The sequence below is a fragment of the Sinocyclocheilus anshuiensis genome, unplaced genomic scaffold, assembly GCF_001515605.1.
Source record: "Sinocyclocheilus anshuiensis isolate Anshui unplaced genomic scaffold, SAMN03320099.WGS_v1.1 scaffold1089, whole genome shotgun sequence".
NCBI lineage: Eukaryota > Metazoa > Chordata > Actinopteri > Cypriniformes > Cyprinidae > Sinocyclocheilus > Sinocyclocheilus anshuiensis.
In genome coordinates this window covers 373,703-393,907 of record NW_015555709.1, presented here as the reverse complement: position 1 = coordinate 393,907, position 20,205 = coordinate 373,703, and the positions used below count along the sequence as shown (strand labels likewise).

General features: G+C 37.9%; 2 protein-coding genes and 1 pseudogene across 3 annotated transcripts; all 3 read right to left on the bottom strand.

The window, feature by feature from the left end:
• Positions 1–675: 675 nt before the first annotated feature.
• LOC107671840 (myosin light chain kinase 2, skeletal/cardiac muscle-like) lies at positions 676–9,446 on the bottom strand. 2 transcript variants are annotated; one of them, XM_016464825.1, is made up of 16 exons: positions 9,339–9,446; positions 8,352–8,628; positions 7,958–8,043; positions 7,400–7,472; positions 6,354–7,098; positions 5,947–6,140; positions 5,378–5,486; positions 5,157–5,250; positions 3,803–3,912; positions 3,569–3,710; positions 3,340–3,410; positions 2,981–3,109; positions 2,518–2,589; positions 2,272–2,352; positions 1,023–1,155; positions 676–905 (listed from the first exon to the last, which is right to left on the bottom strand). In XM_016464825.1, exons 2-16 carry the CDS (start codon positions 8,611–8,613, stop codon positions 825–827), a joined length of 2,382 nt encoding a protein of 793 aa, XP_016320311.1. In that variant the 5' UTR covers positions 8,614–8,628; positions 9,339–9,446; the 3' UTR covers positions 676–824. The 2 variants fall into 2 exon arrangements, with proteins under 2 accessions (XP_016320311.1, XP_016320312.1); XM_016464826.1 differs by lacking the exons at positions 676–905; positions 1,023–1,155 and adding an exon at positions 1,751–1,910.
• An 818-nt stretch (positions 9,447–10,264) lies between these two features.
• LOC107671867 (targeting protein for Xklp2-like) lies at positions 10,265–17,487 on the bottom strand (annotated as a pseudogene).
• A 538-nt stretch (positions 17,488–18,025) lies between these two features.
• Positions 18,026–20,064, bottom strand: LOC107671866 (trafficking protein particle complex subunit 6B). The gene is made up of 6 exons (XM_016464861.1): positions 19,788–20,064; positions 19,590–19,657; positions 19,218–19,335; positions 19,017–19,100; positions 18,496–18,589; positions 18,026–18,315 (listed from the first exon to the last, which is right to left on the bottom strand). Exons 1-6 carry the CDS (start codon positions 19,863–19,865, stop codon positions 18,284–18,286), a joined length of 474 nt encoding a protein of 157 aa, XP_016320347.1. The 5' UTR covers positions 19,866–20,064; the 3' UTR covers positions 18,026–18,283.
• Between the last annotated feature and the right edge of the window lie 141 nt (positions 20,065–20,205).

Here is a 20,205-nt window from a genome sequence, read left to right as displayed (position 1 = left end):
TTTTAGATTTTATTATGGGGGGGGGGGGTCATTTTATGTTATTTTATGTCAAAGTTGAAAAATAGTTAATAAGTACATTACCAATATTTAACCAATTCATTGTTTTGTTTTTTGAAGTTGCATTAAAAAAAAAAAGAGGACACGTGCAGTTTGAATGGGCATGACTCTGTTTATTTAACCCATAACATTACTTTATTTAGACTGCAAGTAAAAAAGGGAGAGCATTATATCGTGTTTCATCAGCGAAAGAATGACATGAATGTATTTTCAAAAACTGGTTCTTCTGCACTGCATTACTGTGGACAACGTAGGTTTTGAACATCCTGTTTTTACTTCCTGTTGGTCTAACACTCGTCTCACAAAACATGACAAAAGCCACCAGTATTCCATTCACGTTTAGGATAAAACTGATTCAGTGATCTCACCACTGGTCTTTGTCTACTATATCTTTCAATATATGAATAATCAGCTGCAAGCCATACTCAGTTTAAGATTAACAATTTTCTTACATTCTTTTTTGTCTCTTCCACATGCTTTTTCAATTAGAATAACATTTTGGTAAGGACAAAAGTGATAAATTAATGAATCCTTGAAAAACACCAGAGTTTAATAATGTAATGCCAAAAGGAAATTCAAGAGAAATATGTAATTTGTACATCATTTTTATTGCATGTTACAGATGCATTTGAATAATTACACTGGCAGCCAGTGAGTATTCAGATACGAAAGAGTGGGTGGCAATGCAGCACACAATACAAAGACATGTTCTGCATAAAATAAAAGCACACATAGTGAGCACAGTCAGCAGGACATCTTTGACACTCTCAGATTCCAAGCGCAGTTAACGAACCTGAACTTCCGATCTTCTTAAACCTATTTGCTGCAGCAACGGCTATGTAGTTTTTCTGCACAAAGGAGACAGGTGGAACAGGATGAACGAGAAATGAAGAGAGAAAGCAAGCATTTCGTATCTTAAAACTGTTAAGAAAGTGGTAAATCATTATGTGTCCTCTGTTTTTCACCTTCCACATTCGTCTGGCCATATACTTCTTGAGGAGAACCTGAGACTTGAGCACAATGTTGCTGCTCTTGGCTTTCTCAGTGATGTTGTTGAGCCACGGGTGTTTGAGACACTGTGTAGCACTCAGACGACCACTGTAAATAAAGACGAAAAATCTTTGGAAGGTTGCGGGTTCGAGTCTCAGGTCCGGCAGGGATTGTAGGGTGGGGGGAGTGAATGTACAGTGCTCTCTTCCACCCTCAAAACCACGACTGAGGTGAGACCCTCGAGCAAGGCACCGAACCCCCAACCGCTCCCCGGGCGCCGCAGCACATGGCTGCCCACTGCTCCGGGTGTGTGTTCACAGTGTGTGTGTGTTCTCTATTGTGTGTGTGCACTTGGATGGGTTAAATGCAGAGCACAAATTCCAAGTATGGGTCGCCATACTTGGCCTCACTTCACTTCACTTATGAAGAACTTTTATGGTGCTTTTCCTTTTTTATGGAGATTGACTGCCACTAGTCATGGTACGCTTTCTTTGTACAGAAACATGCAGCTCAGACATTCTGTAAAGCATCTAATTTTGTGTTTCTTGGAACACACTTACAGGAATAGTTCACCAAAAAAATGACAATTTGCTGAAAATGTACTCACCCTCAGTCTATCCAAGATGTAGAGGAGTTTGTTTCCTTATCACATATTTGGAAAAATGTAGCATTACTTCACTTTGTTACCAGTGGATAACTGCGGACTACTTGTGTGGATTATTGTAAGGTTTTTATGCTGTTTTGGACTCATACTGATGGCACCCATTCACTACAGAGGATCCATTGGTGGGCAAGTGATGTAATAATAAATTTCCCCAAATCCTTTCTGATGAAGAAAGTAACTCAATTACATCTTGGATGGCCTGAGGGCAAAAATGTAAGTAAATATTCATTTTTGGGTAAAGAACTAATCCTTTACATGTTTTTTAGATAAATTATTTTATTAAGATGAACTTAGTATTAATCTCTTCTCTTAGGCTGATGATAAACGGGGCAACTTTTTGAGCAATTTTGCAGGCAACTTTTTTTGAGTGCGGTTTCTTGGGCACGTACCCATTGAGAATGGGTAACAAATTTCTATCTTGATACTTTAGATCTGTCTTGGGCCCTGTGTCTCACCTGGTTCCTCTTTGACGGCAACATTGCCCAAAGTTGCCCAGCAACATTACTCAAAAAGTTGCCCCTTGTATCATCTGCCTTAAACGTAAGTATTTTTAATGTCACCTTCTTTCTCTGATCAGCAGGTTGGAGACGAAGTCCTGAGCCTCAGCAGACACATGCTCAAACGCTTCCTCATCAAAGTACCTACAGACATCCAACAGGGGGCGATGTTTACAACAGATTTCACTTTAAAACGTTCTTTAGAGCTGTTTGTAGACTTTAGATGATTTTTAAATAGATGTTTCAGCACACTTGTTTATAATTAGCTCATGTTCTGTTGAGTATAGAATCAATATAATAGCGGCCTACCAGTTGCCCATAAGCACATTGTTGAGGGTCTGGCTATCGTCATCACCCAGAAAAGGAGAGAGGCCGCTTAATCTAGAACAACAGAAATCAAATATGATTTTTATTGCTTCTCCATTTCAAGAGTTCATCTAACATTTCATTTTCTGGTTTGGAGGCTGCCCAGAATACTCCATAACACTGTTATTGCCTTAATTAGACTAAGCAGTTGACTTAGTGACCCTGGATGCTGTTTTACTGCCTTGTTTGATGTTTTTGGATTCACTCCCAGAACATTTACTGGACGTCACAACTGTTAGCCAATCTTTGTGACTAATTTGTATGAAAAATAATTGAATTTGTAATCAAGGCCTGCTTATGTCTCTTTTGGAGTGGTACAGCGAATTTTAAATTCAAACATAGACATTTGTTCAAATGATTATTTAATTGTGAATTACATGTTCTGGTGTGTGTTTATGTGATTTACAGCATGTATGTGACGACTCCCAAAGTCCACATATCTGTAGGGAAGGAGACAAAATCGAAGTTCACCACCTCTGGAGCTAAAAATTCAGGCGTTCCGAATGAAACTTTGAGCTTCTCTCGTGGTTTATATCTGAAGAGGGACAGGAAGAAAAACCACTTGAACATAAAAATAAGCCTTGGCTATATTATTTGAACTCTCAGAGGATTGACACATTCAGAAATACACAGTGGTCACTGGAAAAGTATGTAAGGCAAATGTCATGCCAGCAAAAATGGCTGATGACAACACATCTTCATTTGAACACATAAACATGCATGGACAAGTACAATACAATAGCAGTGTATAAGTATAAATCCCACCTCCTCGCAAGTCCAAAGTCAATAATTTTCACCTGATGGCTAGAGCGATTAACAAGAAGAATGTTCTCTGGCTGGAAAAAAGTGATAAACTGTTACACATTTCCCTCTGACATTCCAGTTTCCATAAAGGCTTACGCTATAATCTCAGTGAATCCCTTGAGAAAAGAACAAAATCACTAGCCTAAATCTGACAGAAAAAAAAGTGACCCCCTTTTGCTTCATCTGTTACCTTGAGGTCCAGGTGAAGTACATACATCTGGTGCATGTACTGGACACCCTCACAGATCTGTTTCACAAACACCATGGCATCCACCTCAGTCAGCGGACAGCTCTCATCCACGATTCTCTCAAACAACTCACCTCCCTCCACACTAAATAGAAAAGACAATGATCTCTGTTGTTTCATATGCCATGTTGCATTTTAGCCAATTGTGTTTTATTGCTTAAGAATCACACTACTCACTACTCCAGGATCAGCACAACTTGATTCTTGACCTCAAAGGCTTCATAAAGTTGGAGGACATTGGGGTGATTAAGCTGGTTCATGACCTGGATTTCATTTAGTGCCATGTCCTGCAAAACAACAGGAACAACCTTGAAAAATTCATATCATGACCCTGTTTTGTGAGCACTTTTGTGCATATGACAATGAAGACTGGAATAATGACTTAATAAATTAAGCTTTGCCATCACAGGAATAGCTTACACTTTAAACATAATACTAGAAAACAGTTATTTTAAATTGTAATATTTCACAACATTACTGTTTTTAACATTTTTGAGCAACTAATGCAGCCTTTGGTGAGCATAATTTAAGTCTTTCAAAAACATTAAAAAATCCATCGACCCAAGGCTTTTGAATGGTAGTGTAACTATCTAACCATAATTAAACCATAATCTGAACATCTATCAGAAGGAAAAATTACACAAACACCTGCCTTGCTGCCAAAAAGTCAAAAGAATTATATATTCTCTCATATAATGTCTCTAGATTTTTGTCACAGTTGTAAATATCCAACTCGTTTTGTTTGTCTCAAATAACCTCTAGTTTATTATGGTACTGTTATGTTGGTAATAAAAACTAATTGTGGTAGCAGAGCACTTGTTTGACAGCAACATGTATGCAGAGCTGAATAGTAACTGATTACATGTAATCAGGATTACGTAATCAGATTCCAAAAATCAAGTATTTGTAATTACATTTTATAATGCTTATAATCAGATTACAGTTACCTTTTTATGGATTACATGATTACATATTATGTAAACAATGGCCGTAAATCCTTTAGAATGTATTTATTTTCCCTAATTATTCTTTGTCTTCATTATATCTGGAGTGACCTTCATTTACTGTTGACTCTAGAGGTCTGGACAAAATATTTTCAAACCTGAAAGACTTTGGATGTGTAATATCATTGTTATATATAGCGTTTGTTCATTAATGCAAGGATTCCTAAACGTTTTTGTCAGCCAAACACCTTTGACATGAGATATTTACTTGAAATATCTCTGAGGAAGTTCATATTTCAATAATTTAACAACACATTTGAATGTTTTCAGTGTTGTTTGCAGGTAAAAAAAAAATATATATTTTTAGTGTTCAAGTGTTTAAATAAACTCAACTCACAAACCCACTGTAGTTCTTACATTAAGCCCAATTAGGGAAACTACAGTTTTCATCATGTAAACAGTGATGGACTATACAATTTGTAAGTAATCTACCTAGCTCTACATGTATGTTATGACACTTCTATTCTAAGTGCAGATGCTTTCAGTTATATTTGTAAAGTATTATATATGTACACAGATATACTTACTCTTTCTCTGGCATTTCTTGTGTTGATGATTTTAGCAGCAAGCCTCATCCCTGTCTTAGTCTCTGTACATTTGTGCACCTTGCCAAAGCGACCACTGATGATACAATTATTAAATATGGCGGCAAAAAAATGTCAAAGGTGCTAAATAAATAATTATACATGATAAATACTTGATTTAAGTGAGCGCTAACAGTTAGAGTAAGCAGAAATTATCATCTCACCCTCCCAGCACTTCTCTGGTGTGGATACTGAAGGTAACACTGGGTGGAGGGTTAGACTTCAGCGAGACAAACCGGTGAGCAAAAGGCACGGGCTGAGGTGAAGCATCATCTGAAAAGAGCCAGAAAGACACTGTTATATGTGTTTTTCAGACAACAGTTTGTCTAGATCAGTGGGAATCTTGGGTCAGCCACCACTATGAGACGTTCATGGTGTTGATATCTGATCTATAACGCTCTTCATGTTGGGTTGGAGTGGGAACAGCTGCAGGAGAGTGGATGATACAATAATGTGCCAGGGACAAAGGATTATCATTTTCTAGATACTTCAGATTTCTACGGTCAGGCTATACTAGAGGCCTCCTGTCACCTCTTTAACCTTTGAAAATAAATTCACACAAGCACAGTTCTGTCATTCGGTGGTTATTTTATTCTCTTCTGAAAACTATTTACAGACATTATCAATTACACATATCCTTGAACTTAATTTCCTTTTAAATTATTTAAATTTTTTACTTTTAATTAGTTTTTATGTTATCAGAACAAATAAAAAAAAAATACAGGTTACTTACCTATTACTTTAAAACAGGTTTTAGGAGGGTTATGGCTCTTCATCTGTACTAAATTCTTGTCTGTAGCTGGAGTTATTTTAATCTGTATTCCACCTGAAATGTGGTTTGCTGCTCCGACTGCTTCAGTCGTTTTCTTAGCCAGAGGTGCTGATACCATGTGGACCAAATCTGCTTTTCCTCCAGTGACTTGTAATCTGTATAAGATGAAAAACATTGCCATTTATAAAACTATGCATTACTATATGTTTATACACAGACTATATATAGTCACTTTTACTTACAGAGGCTGCATTTATTTGATCAAAAACACTTAAAAACATGGTCCAAGTCAACCACTGCTCCAAAAGTAATACAATGCATTTTAAATCGAGGGACAAGCAATGCATCCATTGCTTGATTTACCTTACCTCTGTAGGGAATTAGGGCAGCTGTGCACTTGTCTGAGCGCAAAAGCCTCTTTTGTGGCTGTAGTAACATTCAAACCCATTGTTTTTGGCGGTTTGTGGCTTGGCGGTAACAATGTTGCATCTTGTGATGACGTTTTTGTTGTGGGTTTATTTACTGATGATTTTCCAGAACTCTGCGCAGTTGCTACAGGAGGACCCAGACTTGTTTTGGGAAATGTTTGGATTGGTGTTGCATCTGTAGGGACACTGGGAGGATTGTTGGGTACCAGTGAAGCTGTACACTGGGGCATTAACGGAGCAACCAGTCCAGTTGTTTTCGGTACGGTATGATTTGGTAGGGTTACATTCACTGCTTCAGTATGCTTCGGTCCGATTGTGTCGGGCAAAACCACAATCTTTGTCACAGGAATAGGCGCTTTGGTGTTTGGCAGTGACACCTTCCTGTCGTCTTGGGCTTCTGTCTTTGGTGGAGCAATACCTGGAGTCCTCTGGGTCACCACTGACGCAGCAATGACGAGTTTCGGGACATCATTCTGGTTTGTTGGCATGTTCTTATTTTCAACCGTATTCATTTTTTGTGTTTGATGATGAGATAGATCCGATCTTGGGGTTACAGTGGATGTTTCTTTTTCTCCCTTGATTTGCAATTTAGGCTCCTGTTGAACTTTGACATTTGTTGAATCTTTTTTAGCTTGATGGTCCTCTCTTATCGTACAATTGTTTTCATTGATTTCTAGCAAAATACCTGCACAAAGAATATACAATATAAGGCTTTATTATACTAGTATGCAAGTTATAGTATATATGCATAGTATATATATTTTAAACCCCAAAGTCATTCTCTTTTATTTGTATAACCTTTTATCTATGGTTTGTTCTTTAGTCAGGTGATTTGTGGGTCTCCCTGTCATTCTGCAGTCCATAACACGGTAACAGGCCCGTCATTCAGATTTATGTCCATCAAAAATGACCAAGACAATCCTGCTGCCCCACTTCACCTTTCCAAATGACATATATGATGTAATAACATAGTTTATTGTAGTTACCTTTCTCCGAAGGCATATTAAAAGCATGTGGCACCATTTTACAGTCTCGGTCCAAGCGAACATAGACTTCCTCCTGTCAACAGAGAGTGATAGAAGAAAAAACGGTTTACAAACCGGAATTAAATACATGGTCAAGGCCTGATCAGACCAAAAACTATAACTGTAGCAGCAACAACTATGTTAACGTGTCAACGGCTAATGGTTGATAACATTCTGTTTATTATATGAGCATACTGCAGTTTTGCTGTTTGCTGCTTTAAATGCTCAAGATCTTTCAAATTGAATGGATTCTGATTGTCTGTCAATGTTTTTTCATGCATCAGCTCAATTCTGAAAGTAATTCCAATGATATTGTGCTTCTGTGTCATTATCATCATATTTATGGTGTGAACTTTCCTATACTCGTACATTTTTAAAAGTAGTTATTGTTCTTGGTGTTAATGGGCCTTAAATGTAATTTATGCCATTTTGATTAATGCAATCACTGTTTGCCATAGTCTTAAGAGTTAGTGGAACCATTTATAATCAATTCTGGCTGTTGTCCTTCTTTCCACTGACCGCAGAGGTTCGAACAGGCAGTGATTTCCGTCTCTGTAGAGCCACTAAAGGCACAGACACTCTCTCACACAGTCTGTCCTCCAGACCTAACATATTTAAGAGACAAAACAGAAAATTATTTAGACACCAACCTAGTTCCAAACCTGTATGACTTTTTTTTTTTCCTTGTATTTTTTGAAGAATACTGGTAACAAAACACTTTTGGTTCCCATTGACTTTCATTGAATGGACAAAAATTACAATGGAAGTCAGCGGGAACCAATAGTGTTTTGTTATTAACATTCTTCAAAATATTTGTGTTCAGCAGTAGAAAATAAGGTTTGGAATGACACGAGTAAATGATGACAAGAGTTTGGTTGGACTATCCCCTTGAAGACACATTCTGGCTCCATACCACTTGCAAGTTCCTCCAGAGCTGTTCTCATCTCCAGGACTTTCTTTTCAAGAGAATCCAGATGTCTGGTCTGAGCTGACAGCTGGCTGGTCACAGTCTCCTGCAGTGTGCTGTGCTGAACGCAGGTCCCACACATGGGGCAACTTCTCCCTGGGCTCAAGAGGAGCTGCTCCACTTTAAATCGTAGGTCATCAACCTTGGCCTCCAGGGTTGTGGGGCTGGATGGAGGCACGGGGCATTTCATAGAGCCCTTGACAGACATGGAATGAAGGTTGTGCTAGAGAGAGATTAAAAAATAGAGGTACTGAAGACAAGGTCTTCTTAAAGTCAAAATTACAATTAGGCCTGTGGATTTACACACACAGTGAACGTCATTGTTGCTACTTTCAAGTTTTTAATAGAAACCCTGCTGAAATAAATAGTCTAGGTTGGTTTGCTGGTCTTAGCTGGCTTTAGCTTGTCTCCTAGCATGACCAGCTGAAAAGAACACACAAAAAAGATAAATCAATAGATCCAACTAAGACCAGCAAACAAACTTAGGCTGGTTAAACAGTTTCCCAGTAGGGAAATAAAATAAAACTCAGGTAGGCAAAGTTCTGCATGCACAACTGACAAGTAACACAGACTTTTTATTTAACGTTAAATTGATACAATTAACTAAATGCAATTAAGTTAATATTACAATTAATTACTTTAAACAATATTAAGGAACATTTAAGTATTTGAGTCTAGTAAATGCATTTCAGCTGTAACATTTGAAATGTATAGCTTTTTTGTAGTTCATTGAAAACTTCCTGCAGTATGACATATTACATTTTTAAAAATAGAAATATTCCATGTATGTGTAACTGTTCTGTAATGAGATATAGATGTACAGTTACAAAAAAAAAAAAAAAATAACAGTAACTAACTGTACCATCTTAACGTCTTCAGACTCTACCCCAAATAAGATATTTTTCAATAAATTCTCAACCATTTCACACCCACCTGTAAAGATGTTTGTCCAGTGAAAAGTACATGCGTTTTCCGGCCAAGGGTTTGAACAGACTGTTCTCTGGAAGCTCACAAAGTACCAGCCTGTCAAAATCCTTTTATCACTCGGTAGCCACCTCACCAGAAATAGCCAGACCAGAGAAGGGGGCTCACAAACCGTAAACTGATAATAGAGGCACGCAGAGCTGGCCCTGGGGAGGGGGCACAAAGTCTTTCCAAGACAAAAAGAGTAGAGACAACAAAGCATGAGCTGAACGAATGTGAGACATGTACCTTTAGCGTTCAACCATGCACTGCTGAGTCATGCAGTTTTAATGGAATAAAATCTCTGCCCTTTACTTAACCTACATATAAATTACATATCAAAACAAGAATAAAACTTTGCATGACAAGTATTTAGTGAAAAGTGACTAATAATTAGAAAGTGCAAGATCAAGACTGTTGAGTCCTTATAGATGACATTCAACCAAATTAACTAAGAAATAGTTTTAAGAAGAGGTTGAATGGTCCAAATTTCAGTTCAGCCACTACAGACAGTAAACAAATAATTTATACTAAGTTTCTTTATTGTAAGAAATGGAAGAAAACAGTCAAAAAAGGAGAACAGAAAAAAATTAGTCTTCATATACAGGAGTTTAAAAAGAGAAATTTAGCTGGGGCAGTCACCACACCCAACTGTAAAATTGTTTTACTCAACCACAAAGGCTTAATGCATCAGCCACAGACAGATAGAGAGATATAAAAGACAACAGCAAAACACATTGAGAACTTTGTACAATTAAGTCAATGTAACGGTGCATTACACATTTACAAGCGGAAACGATCTGAAAGACATTCAACCAAATTAACTAAGAAATAGTTTTAAGAAGAGGTTGAATGGTCCAAATTTCAGTTCAGCCACTACAGACAGTAAACAAATAATTTATACTAAGTTTCTTTATTGTAAGAAATGGAAGAAAACAGTCAAAAAAGGAGAACAGAAAAAAATTAGTCTTCATATACAGGAGTTTAAAAAGAGAAATTTAGCTGGGGCAGTCACCACACCCAACTGTAAAATTGTTTTACTCAACCACAAAGGCTTAATGCATCAGCCACAGACAGATAGAGAGATATAAAAGACAACAGCAAAACACATTGAGAACTTTGTACAATTAAGTCAATGTAACGGTGCATTACACATTTACAAGCGGAAACGATCTGAAAAGTTTGGAGATTGGGGCACTGTGAGAGACACTTCACTCTTTTTCAACTCCACTGGCTTGTAGCGTCTGATTGGCTGGGCCTTGCGCACCTTTCAAAAAAAGAGATGGAATTAAATTTACAATATAAATGGGCCAAATTATTTTACATTGAAGTGATGAAGAAATAAAATACATTGTTCTTTTTAAGTGCAGATAAATATTTTCGATTACTTGATCCCAATTCACAACTTTACAGGTCTGGGAGGATAAGCAACATTCATTCTGAAATCGCTCACCTGTTCCTGTCGCAGCCTTGCAATCCCCTCCTTTTCCTGCTCCTCTTGTTCTCTTGCCCACTCCTCTTCCATGTGAGCCTTCAGCGCCACCTTCTCGCTCAACTCCTTTTCGAACTCCATTCGTTCCTTGGCTCTCCGTTCTGTGGCCAACTGGAATGCCTCTGGAACTGCAGAATTAGTAGTATTGGCTTTAGAAAGTGCCAAAGGTAAACAAAGAGGACCAGATGAAGTGGTCAGGTAGAGGTGAGAGCAGTGGTGAAAGTTGGAAGGAAGCGAGAGTTGTTTTGGAATTAACTGTGCACTCCAACAAAATGCACACAAAGCCAGCAAGCCCCCAAAAAAAAGGTCAGACTTGAGACAGCACAACATGGGGTGTGCAACACTACGTGGAAAGATCACAAAAACCACCTGCCACATACAACAACATACCCAAGATGGAGCGATTCTCCTTTTTCGGTACAAATGGTTCTTTGTGAGATACATTGTTTGGTTGTGCCTTAAAACATGCAGCTTCAGCCTGTCGTTTCAACTCCTCTTTCATCTGGAGAAACATTTTAAATGGAAGGAACCAGTTAAGACACAGATTGTATACAATGTCACAAATTCAGAGACAAGTGATTTTCCACTGGCTAACTAGTTGCAAGCATGCAAACACAATTGCTACGCAGAACATTGGTCATGTGTGGTCTAGAACAGGGGTCGGCAACCTGTGGCTCTTTCATCCCTCTGCGGTGGCTCCCTGTAGCACGGGCGTAAAACACACAGGGAACATGTTCCCCCAACTTTTAATAAAACCTAAACTGTTCCCCTGCACTTTTTTCGGGCAAGTGTGTTCACGTAGAGGTTAAGGACCAGTGTGAATAAATCTAGATTTAAATTAAGAGACAAGATAGTCATCGTTTTGGACGCATTTTATTTGTATCTAAAATGATGCGAGCATTACGGAGCGCCAGACACTCTCATGCAATGTCTCATTCATTCTTGAAGCCGGAGGGCGCTCTCGCGCAGAAAGTTTGAAACTAAGACTCATAGAAGTAATAACTTTTGATGTGCTGGGAAATCTGAAGCATGGACAAAAGCATCTCGCTATCGCTAGGCTGAAGTAACAAGAATAAACCTTAACTGATGAAACCAAGACAATAATTGACAATATATGTTTCCGTGTTTTTCAAGTCTTCTCCAGGCAGGTAAAGTATATGAATTATACAGTGCTAATTGACATAGCATTTATTACAGTACAGAAGCAATAAAATACATTTTCAATTGTTGTCAATTACACATACATACATTATTATTATTATTATTACTACTACTACTACTGCTACTACATTTGATATTTCTGCCCCCCATACTTTTGAAATGATTGCCACGCCCCTGCCCTGTAATGTAGCTGAATATAAAACAGTTAGCTGTATGGCATTTTATCTTCATTTTAGAGATCAAATAGGTTTTGAATTTTATTAAAATGTGAATTTTATTCAGTGGGAAAGGGCCCAATATGGCTCTTCTGATGTTGAAGGTTTCAGACCCTTGGTCTAGAACAGTGTTTCCCAACCGGTTCTTATTTTATTACTGACTGCTTACTTGTCATTTTTTATTCAGTTTAAAGTTTGAAATCAAGGTATCTCGTGCTACTGCACCAAAATTACCCCACTGTAAAATAAAAACAACACTAAGTGAGCAAAAATGTGTGAGATAGCTAGTTATAATGGTAATTTAATAATGTTTACACATGTATAAAAGCCTACATTAAAATCTGTCATATAAATTGGTCTCATTAGAAATTAGCCTACTGATTGCCACCATTGATGGACAATTTTTTAATAATATTAAGAATATCTGTATGACATGATATTCTGCAGTTCTTCCCTGTTGTACCGAATATCTATACTTTCAAATTATCACACTGAAGTTAGAAATTCAAATATTGTGACAAAATTAATTTTGTAGGGTGCCACAAGTTTGTTAATTTCCAAAGGGTGCCGCGACTAAAAAAAAAAAGGTTGGGAAACACTGGTCTAGAATATCAAAATATATGGAAGATGAAGAGGAAAGGTTTAGAAGATCTTACCATCTGCTCCCAGCGTTCACCCTTTGCACTCAGGGAGGTGCACTTCATGGAAGTCAGGAAGGGGTTGGGCCTTAAACTTGGGTACCTGTGAGATTTGGGTGAGGCAGTCCAATTTAGGCACAGTTATGAAATGAAGAACAATAAGACTTTTAGCTGCTCCATAAAGAAAATACCTCTTCATTTCTCATTTCCTCCAGTTTCTTCTCCTTCATTACCCTTCGTTCACGTTCACGTTCCTCAAATGAGAAAGGGCACATTTCTACCTGGCTCTTAACTGGTAGTTTGGGCTGAAAGGGCAGGAAGTGGGGCACAGCATGTGCCTTAATTGGAGCAGGAGGCTTCTCCTGAACGGGCAAAGGAATTATGTGAAGAGTCAACAAATATCAGTGTCATGAATTTAAATAAAGAATAAGACTGAAATGTACCTCTTCTTTTTTCCTTTCCATTCGCACACGGTTTTTAAGAGCAAATGCAGGTGATTCTGGAACAGTTGGGTTTAGAACTTTCTTCTCTGGGACACCCTTTATTGGGGGGGGGTTGACAGTAACAATGGAATTATTAAAAAGGACGTCTCAACCTCGATAAAACAAACCTAAAAAAAGGGGTTGAGAGAGCGGTTACTAACCACAACTTCCTCCAGAATTCGAGTTGGTAGAGGTCTGGGATGGAACGTGTGGTCCTCTTCTTCCTCAGGCTTCTTACTGGCCTGCCTCTCCTGAAGTCGCTTCTCAATCTCCAGCTGGAAGCCCTCAGGCTTGGTAACTTCTTTACTAGCCGGCTTTTTAAGAACCAAAGCTCCTTCTAGAATCTTTCTGTTGAGTTCTAGAGCTTTGAACTTAAACCTGAAATGACCGAAGGAAAGTTTGAAGAGATGTTCTTGTGCTAAATTAAAATTAAGCATTAACAAAACACAAAAGTCTTTTCAAAACTTACTGCTGAATTTTTTCTGTTTCTTCTGCCTCAATTTCCGCAGTGCTTTTCACCATTGTGGGACGATGTCTCTGGCGAGTCAGTAGCTGTGGCGTTTTGGGATGTGTGATTTTTGGCTTCTCAGCCTTCACTGGTGAAGGTCCTGCAAATAAAATACAGGCAAAATTAGTCAAAATCATCAAGTGTAGATTACAGATCATCAGAGGAAATAATCATGTATTTATCCCACTGAAGAAAGTCATATAGTTCTGGAACTACATGAGGGTGAATAAATGATGCTTTACCAGCATCACACAAGAATGCAATGCTAATAATATTCAAAGCTACCAGAAATAGGGTCTGACAGGAGACACACCTCTTTCCTGGCTCTGCCGACTACGCAGGTGATAGCGGATGGGAGTGCGTTTCTGAAACTGTTCAATCTGCTGGGCCATTGGCATGTAGGCTCCTGCCTCATCAAGCTTCCTCTTTCCTCTGGAGAGGTTGAAGGGTTTAGGAATGGTTGTTCCCTTTGGAGCCTTCAACTACAGAATGACAAAAACATTTAAATCATCAAGCAGCTTCAAAAAGAATCCAACTACTCATCCTAGTGACTGTACTCACAGGGGAAGATGGGTGCTTGCGGAGCTGAGAGGTGAAATCCACCTCCCTGTACGAGTTGTCGACTGCAGAGCCTCCATCCGTGTGGTTCTTTAGCCTGCTATCTGAGCGGAAATTGAATTCTTTGGGAATGGTGGTGGACAGCACATGCCTCTTAGGAAGCTGACCTTTAAAACAACCAGAACAGCCAATTAAAGTCACATTGTAAAATTTATAAAAAACAAAACAAAACAATAAATGCAGCATTGCTCTTATCATTAAGAACAGAATGGTTTTGCTAGTGACTCACTGCCTGCCAGAGCAGCCCTGTAGCTCGCCTCATTCTTACGCCGCTGTTCCGCCACCTCTTTTTGTAGAGCCTCGATGCGCTCCAGCTCTTGCTGTTCTGTGCTTTTCTGTCTGAAATTCAAAGAACGCACATATATTTTACTTCTTTAAAATGAAACCCTTCTGATAAGTAAATAAATGATAAAATACATTGAAGTTAAATCAACTGAAAAGACACAAGGGGAAGCTCCTGTTCTTTACAAATACCAACAACTACCTAAAGTTTGAGGTTGGGTAAGTTTTCATGTTTTTTTTTGTGTGTAAAATCTCACCCTTAGCTTCAGTTATTTGATACAGTAAAACAGTAATACGGTCAAAATTATACTACAAGTAAAAAAAAAAATCAGTTTTAAAAATTCAATTGATTCCTGTGACGGCAGAGCTGATTTTTAGCATCATTACTACAGTCTTCAGTGTCACATGATCCTTAAAGTCTGAAAACATACCATGAAGTTAAATCAACTGAAAGTATTATTTTACTTTTTTTTTTTTTTTTGATAATGTAGTGTAGTTTGACTTTGCTAACAAACATTTTTGCTAATAGGATTTGCTCTCACTGTGTAATGTTGGAGGCAGAGGCAGTGTCTGAGGTCTTTGAGGCAATGGCTGGTTTGTTTCTCAGCCGGACACTGCTCCTCGCACCAGCACCGCTGCGTCGCACACCAGCACCGCTGCGTCGCACAGTTCGGGAAGTTGAGCTTCTGTGAGGAGATAAACCAAAAGCATATTATTAGAAAATCACAGAATATTGTTACTTCCAGGTAACACCCCACATTACCAGCATTTTCACCAGTGAAGTCTACTAAATGCCCACTAGGTGCCCTTCTCAGTTTAGCACACACATTTCTTAGTTCATTTTACCTTCGCCGCTGATCAAAAACTCTCCATGCTGTGGCAGCCGGTACAACTCTATGCAGCGAGACAAATGGCTAATTGAGCACACTCTAATAGACTAATAACAGATCTAAAGTTTGAAAAACATACCTTCTTTTCTTGACAAGAGGAGGTGTTGTAGGAGCTGTAGGCTTTTCATTTCTAGGTACAGGCCGTTTGGACACTCTACAGGAAGAAACAAGAAAAGTCAACCGATGTTAGAATAGTTTAATTTCCAGCGATATCGTTGACTTGATTGCACAGATACTATTTAAATTGATCTGAGCTGGACGATATCACTGAATTCAATGATGAACTGCCTTTAACTGAAAACTGAGTGTTTACCATTGTCCTTTTGCATTATTGCCACACTATTTGATACTGTAAAGCTACATATAAAATACAATATGTATTGTTAAAAGCGCTATATAAATAAAGGTGACTTGACTAGAAGAGAGTGAAAAAAATGGACTAGTTTAATAGGGTGTATATAAATTACAGATAAGGTCTCATTTACCTCCGTGGTTGAGCAGGAACAGATTTCTGGCCTTGACCAGGAGCTGGAGTAGTTCTGCCGTTTGCCCATGATGTGACTATGTTAGATGGGACCTCCGTAGAGGTGCTTTCTCTGACATCTGAAGCAGAGCAAATATTAAGATTCCACATGCAAATCAAACATCTTTTTTGAAGTTTTTCCTAATTGAAGCCGTTTTCCCCCAACCTGAGCTTGTTGTCTCATCTTTTTTGACCATGGGAGACACTAGAGCTTTGGGTCTGTTGGTATTGTGGGTTTCATCAAAAAACTTTGTCTGTAAAGGGGTGGTGAGCTGTTCCACCGTGCCGCCTTTAGGAGTTGCCTTCAACTCTAATAGCAAAACAGAACAAAGATAGTTGTGCAATTGAACATGTATGCGTTTAATTATTATTATTTGTGCACTTGAACATGTATGCATGTATTTATTATTAATATACACATACACACACACACACACACACACACACACAAACATAAAGATTGAAGTCATACCAAACCACTGGTCAGCATTATCCTGAGGGTCCAGGGCAAATTCATCTATAGACTCTATAACATGAGAAGGGGCATCCCATGTGTATGCATCAGCAGAGCCCCCTTCCATATTCACACCGGAATCTTCTGCAAAACCAAAAAGAAAAAGGATTTATACAGTTAAAACGTAATCTGTAGCAAAGCTGCACAAATAATGAAGAAAAAAAATGATAAAGTAGCTCTACATTTCCTGCGCAGAGCGGCGCAAAATGGCAGTTGATGGCTAATCTCAGACTCAAGGCCCAGACTGCAATAGCAGCGCTAAATTTATCCACCAGTTATGGATTATAAGAATAATCTATGTAAATTACAGACTATTAATATTCTAATACATCTTAAATGGCAGATCGGCACTTTACACGATCATTTCAGAATCAGTTGATATGAAATATCCGCATGCACCTCTCATTACTCATAACCACAAACAAAAGGATAAATGTAAACAAACGAAGCCTAAATAATATCTTTACATAAATTAAGATAACATTCATCAATTGAGTAAATAAACTCTGAACTCCATCGTTCTATTGCATTAAACATGAAAAACTTGTTTTGCAGCGATTACGGCCAAATACAACCGCACCAATTAAAGCTTAATTTAAATGCAGCAGCTGAGTCTAAATCAAAATATGATAATGTTTAAAAATGTGCAAGAAAACATACTTACGTTTTAAACCGATGCCTACTATCACAACCTGGCAAAATATAGCAAAATTATGAATCAACAGACGCACGTATCCTCCTCCACAACCAGTCGAGAATGCTAGTTTGAATGTTGGTGCCGTTAGAACTGCGTTTATGAATCAGCCAATCAGAGGTCTTAACACGGCGCGTTTCGTTTTCTATTAGCTCCGCGCTTGTGACGTTTTCGAACGCGATAACCACGTGACTAGATGAAAGAAGAGAAGCAGAGATGCATAACGGCTAGAAGGGATACGTATGGCGTTACTGGGCATGCGCACATCAATACGGCATAATTTTTGTCACACTGTACAACAATAATTACTATTTTTTCATTATTGTAAGGGGTAGGTTTAGGGTTGTGGTAGGTGTAGACGTTAATAAAACACAATCTAATAGGTAGAAAATTTATTTAATTGTTCGCCAACTGACTGAAGTTAGTTTAAATAAATTAATAATTGTTTTATTTACAGATTACCTTCATTTACGGTCTTCTGTTCTACAAAACGATCTTTTGTGATCAGTTGTTAGTAAAAAGTTATATTTTCATACAATTATCTTAGTTCTCAATAGGCTATTCTTTTTTTCCACTAAAATTAATTAAAAACATTTTTCATTAAAATTCAGTGAAAATGAAGCACAGACTCATACTAGGATTTCAGCTTTAATGCTATCAGTGCAAATCAAAACAGTGAATGTGGACAGAGAATCATGAATGTCAAAATACTAACACAATACAGTACAATAAGGCTTGAACTTTGCATGTCAAATCACTTTAAATGCCAGTAGTTTGCAAGTTATTGCAAATAAAAAAACAATCATAGTGACAATAAAATGGGCAAGGGAATATAAAAATGACAAGGCAATAAAATTAAGATGCACATGTTATAAGCAATACGCTTCTGTGTAGTGAATTACATCTTCTGGATCATCACCTGGAATTTGCCTAAGAACAAAGAAAGTGCAGAAGAGAACAAAAAAAAGAAACAATTAGTTACATTTTACATTTAATTAGAACTTGATGAGCTCAGACTTCATTAATGTTAAGTTTCAGATTAAGATCATGAAAAAAGTACTGAAAATCTAGTGGTTATTTCAATAAGACTGCATAAAAGTTGCTCCTTACAAGCAGGCATGACCGATACTTCTGCTGTGACTATACTTTTCACACCAAGGTTTGAAAGTGCTCCTCGGACCAGTCCACAGGTGAAGGCTAAGAACTGCAGGAATGAAAAAAGGAACTTTTTGAAACATAAAAGTGGTAGTTGTATAGACTGTCGATGGAGGGACAGAAGTCTTTAAGATTTAATTAAAAATATCTTCATTTGTGTTCCGAAGATGGACAAAAGTCTTACAGGTTTGCAACAACACGAGGGTGAGTAAATGATGACAGAATTTTCTTTTTTGGGTGAACTATCCCTTTAATGACATTATTTGAGATTTTATTAAATATTGTGTATTCCTTCTTCCCTGTCTGTAGATACAATATTATTACAAAAAAATTTAAATACTAAATATCTCATTATGGTATTTACAAGGATGAAGATATTGATTCCGCAGGTTCAGTTTAAAGATCAAGTCAGCTTATGTTTATGTTTTTATTTAACTCACCCATTAAAGCTTATTGAAGTTATTTATGCTGCTTACCTTCGGTGCATGTTCCATATACTGTTTTCCAGCAGACAGTTGGGTCAGCAGGCGGAACTTGTTATCTTGTAGCACATAAATACCCTACAAACAATTTGAACATGTGAGGATTTTCTTAATAAGCACCTCTAGTTAATGAGGACATACACTAAGCGCTGAGACGAATTGAGATGACATAAATTAGCATTATATTGTACACACCTGGTGGTTTGTTCTCAGGTTGTCAATTTGCTTCTTAAAAACACTGGTCCAGAAATCTTTGCAGATAAACTTCATAACATCAAGCTCATCTTTAAAACGTGGCGTGTCTTTGGTAAACCTGCGAACAAAAATGTGCTTGAGACACATCTTCTCAAGAACAAATGGCTATTTATTTGAAATACTAATTAAATAGTCTATTCAATTTTCAGTAAAATGAATTAAAAACCATTTAGTTAAATTTGGGTCCACTGACAAGCTGCAGTACTACAAATAAAACTGCAACAAGCAGTCAGATCATAGGATGTCATCAGAGGATCTGCTTGATTTAAGAATAAAATTTGGATTTATGGATGAAAAGATCTGCCATGATACCTCTCAATAAGTCCTTGTCCCACACGAAACCCCATGTTCTCAAGTTTAGAAACACATCGTCCATTCTCCTGAGCACAGCAGAACATTACATTAATTCAACATGCAACTTTCTCACAATTAGTTTTATTAGTGTGCTGGGCTTACTCAGTTCTATTACGCTATTCTACTATTCTGTGACAGTGTTTTCAGGGCTCTTACCGATTCCCCAGTTTCTGCACTGTTGACATATTGAATAATTTCACTGTGCAGGAACTGAAAGAGAGCCTCGTCTGCCATCTCGAGCCAGTTCAGCCAGACTGAAACTGACAAGCGACCCAAACCGACTACGGGTATAAATCACTTAGCCTACTACTTTAGTAAATGGACACTATTCATTGTGCGAAGAAATCAACTACAACTTCAAACAATTCGCCAGTCTATTCGACTGCTCCCTAATTTACTATTAGGGTCCTTCTTCACATCTGTTCCACTTCCTGTTTGGTTGAGACCTAGCTGCCCTTGTATATGCCTGAACGTAAAGATGTTTTTTTTTCTCTCGTTTTGTTTGGAAAGGGGGATTTCTCTCTTGTTTTGTATGTAAATTAAGTATTGAAAAGTGATGCAGTCATGTACACCC

What these genes read in the sequence shown, in the direction of transcription:
- LOC107671840 (XM_016464825.1), bottom strand. Translation starts at nt 8,613, where the DNA reads ATGTCTGTCAAGGGCTCTATGAAATGCCCCGTGCCTCCATCCAGCCCC. An exon ending in CAAGAAATGCCAGAGAAAGA is followed by an intron (nt 3,913 to 5,156) that starts GTAAGTATATCT and finishes GTTGTTTTGCAG; the next exon opens with GACATGGCACTAAATGAAAT. An exon ending in CTGCTGATCAGAGAAAGAAG is followed by an intron (nt 1,156 to 2,271) that starts GTGACATTAAAA and finishes CTTTATTTACAG; the next exon opens with TGGTCGTCTGAGTGCTACAC.
- LOC107671866 (XM_016464861.1), bottom strand. Translation starts at nt 19,865, where the DNA reads ATGGCAGACGAGGCTCTCTTTCAGTTCCTGCACAGTGAAATTATTCAA. An exon ending in ACCTGAGAACAAACCACCAG is followed by an intron (nt 19,101 to 19,217) that starts GTGTGTACAATA and finishes AATTGTTTGTAG; the next exon opens with GGTATTTATGTGCTACAAGA. An exon ending in AGTATCGGTCATGCCTGCTT is followed by an intron (nt 18,316 to 18,495) that starts GTAAGGAGCAAC and finishes CTTTGTTCTTAG; the next exon opens with GCAAATTCCAGGTGATGATC.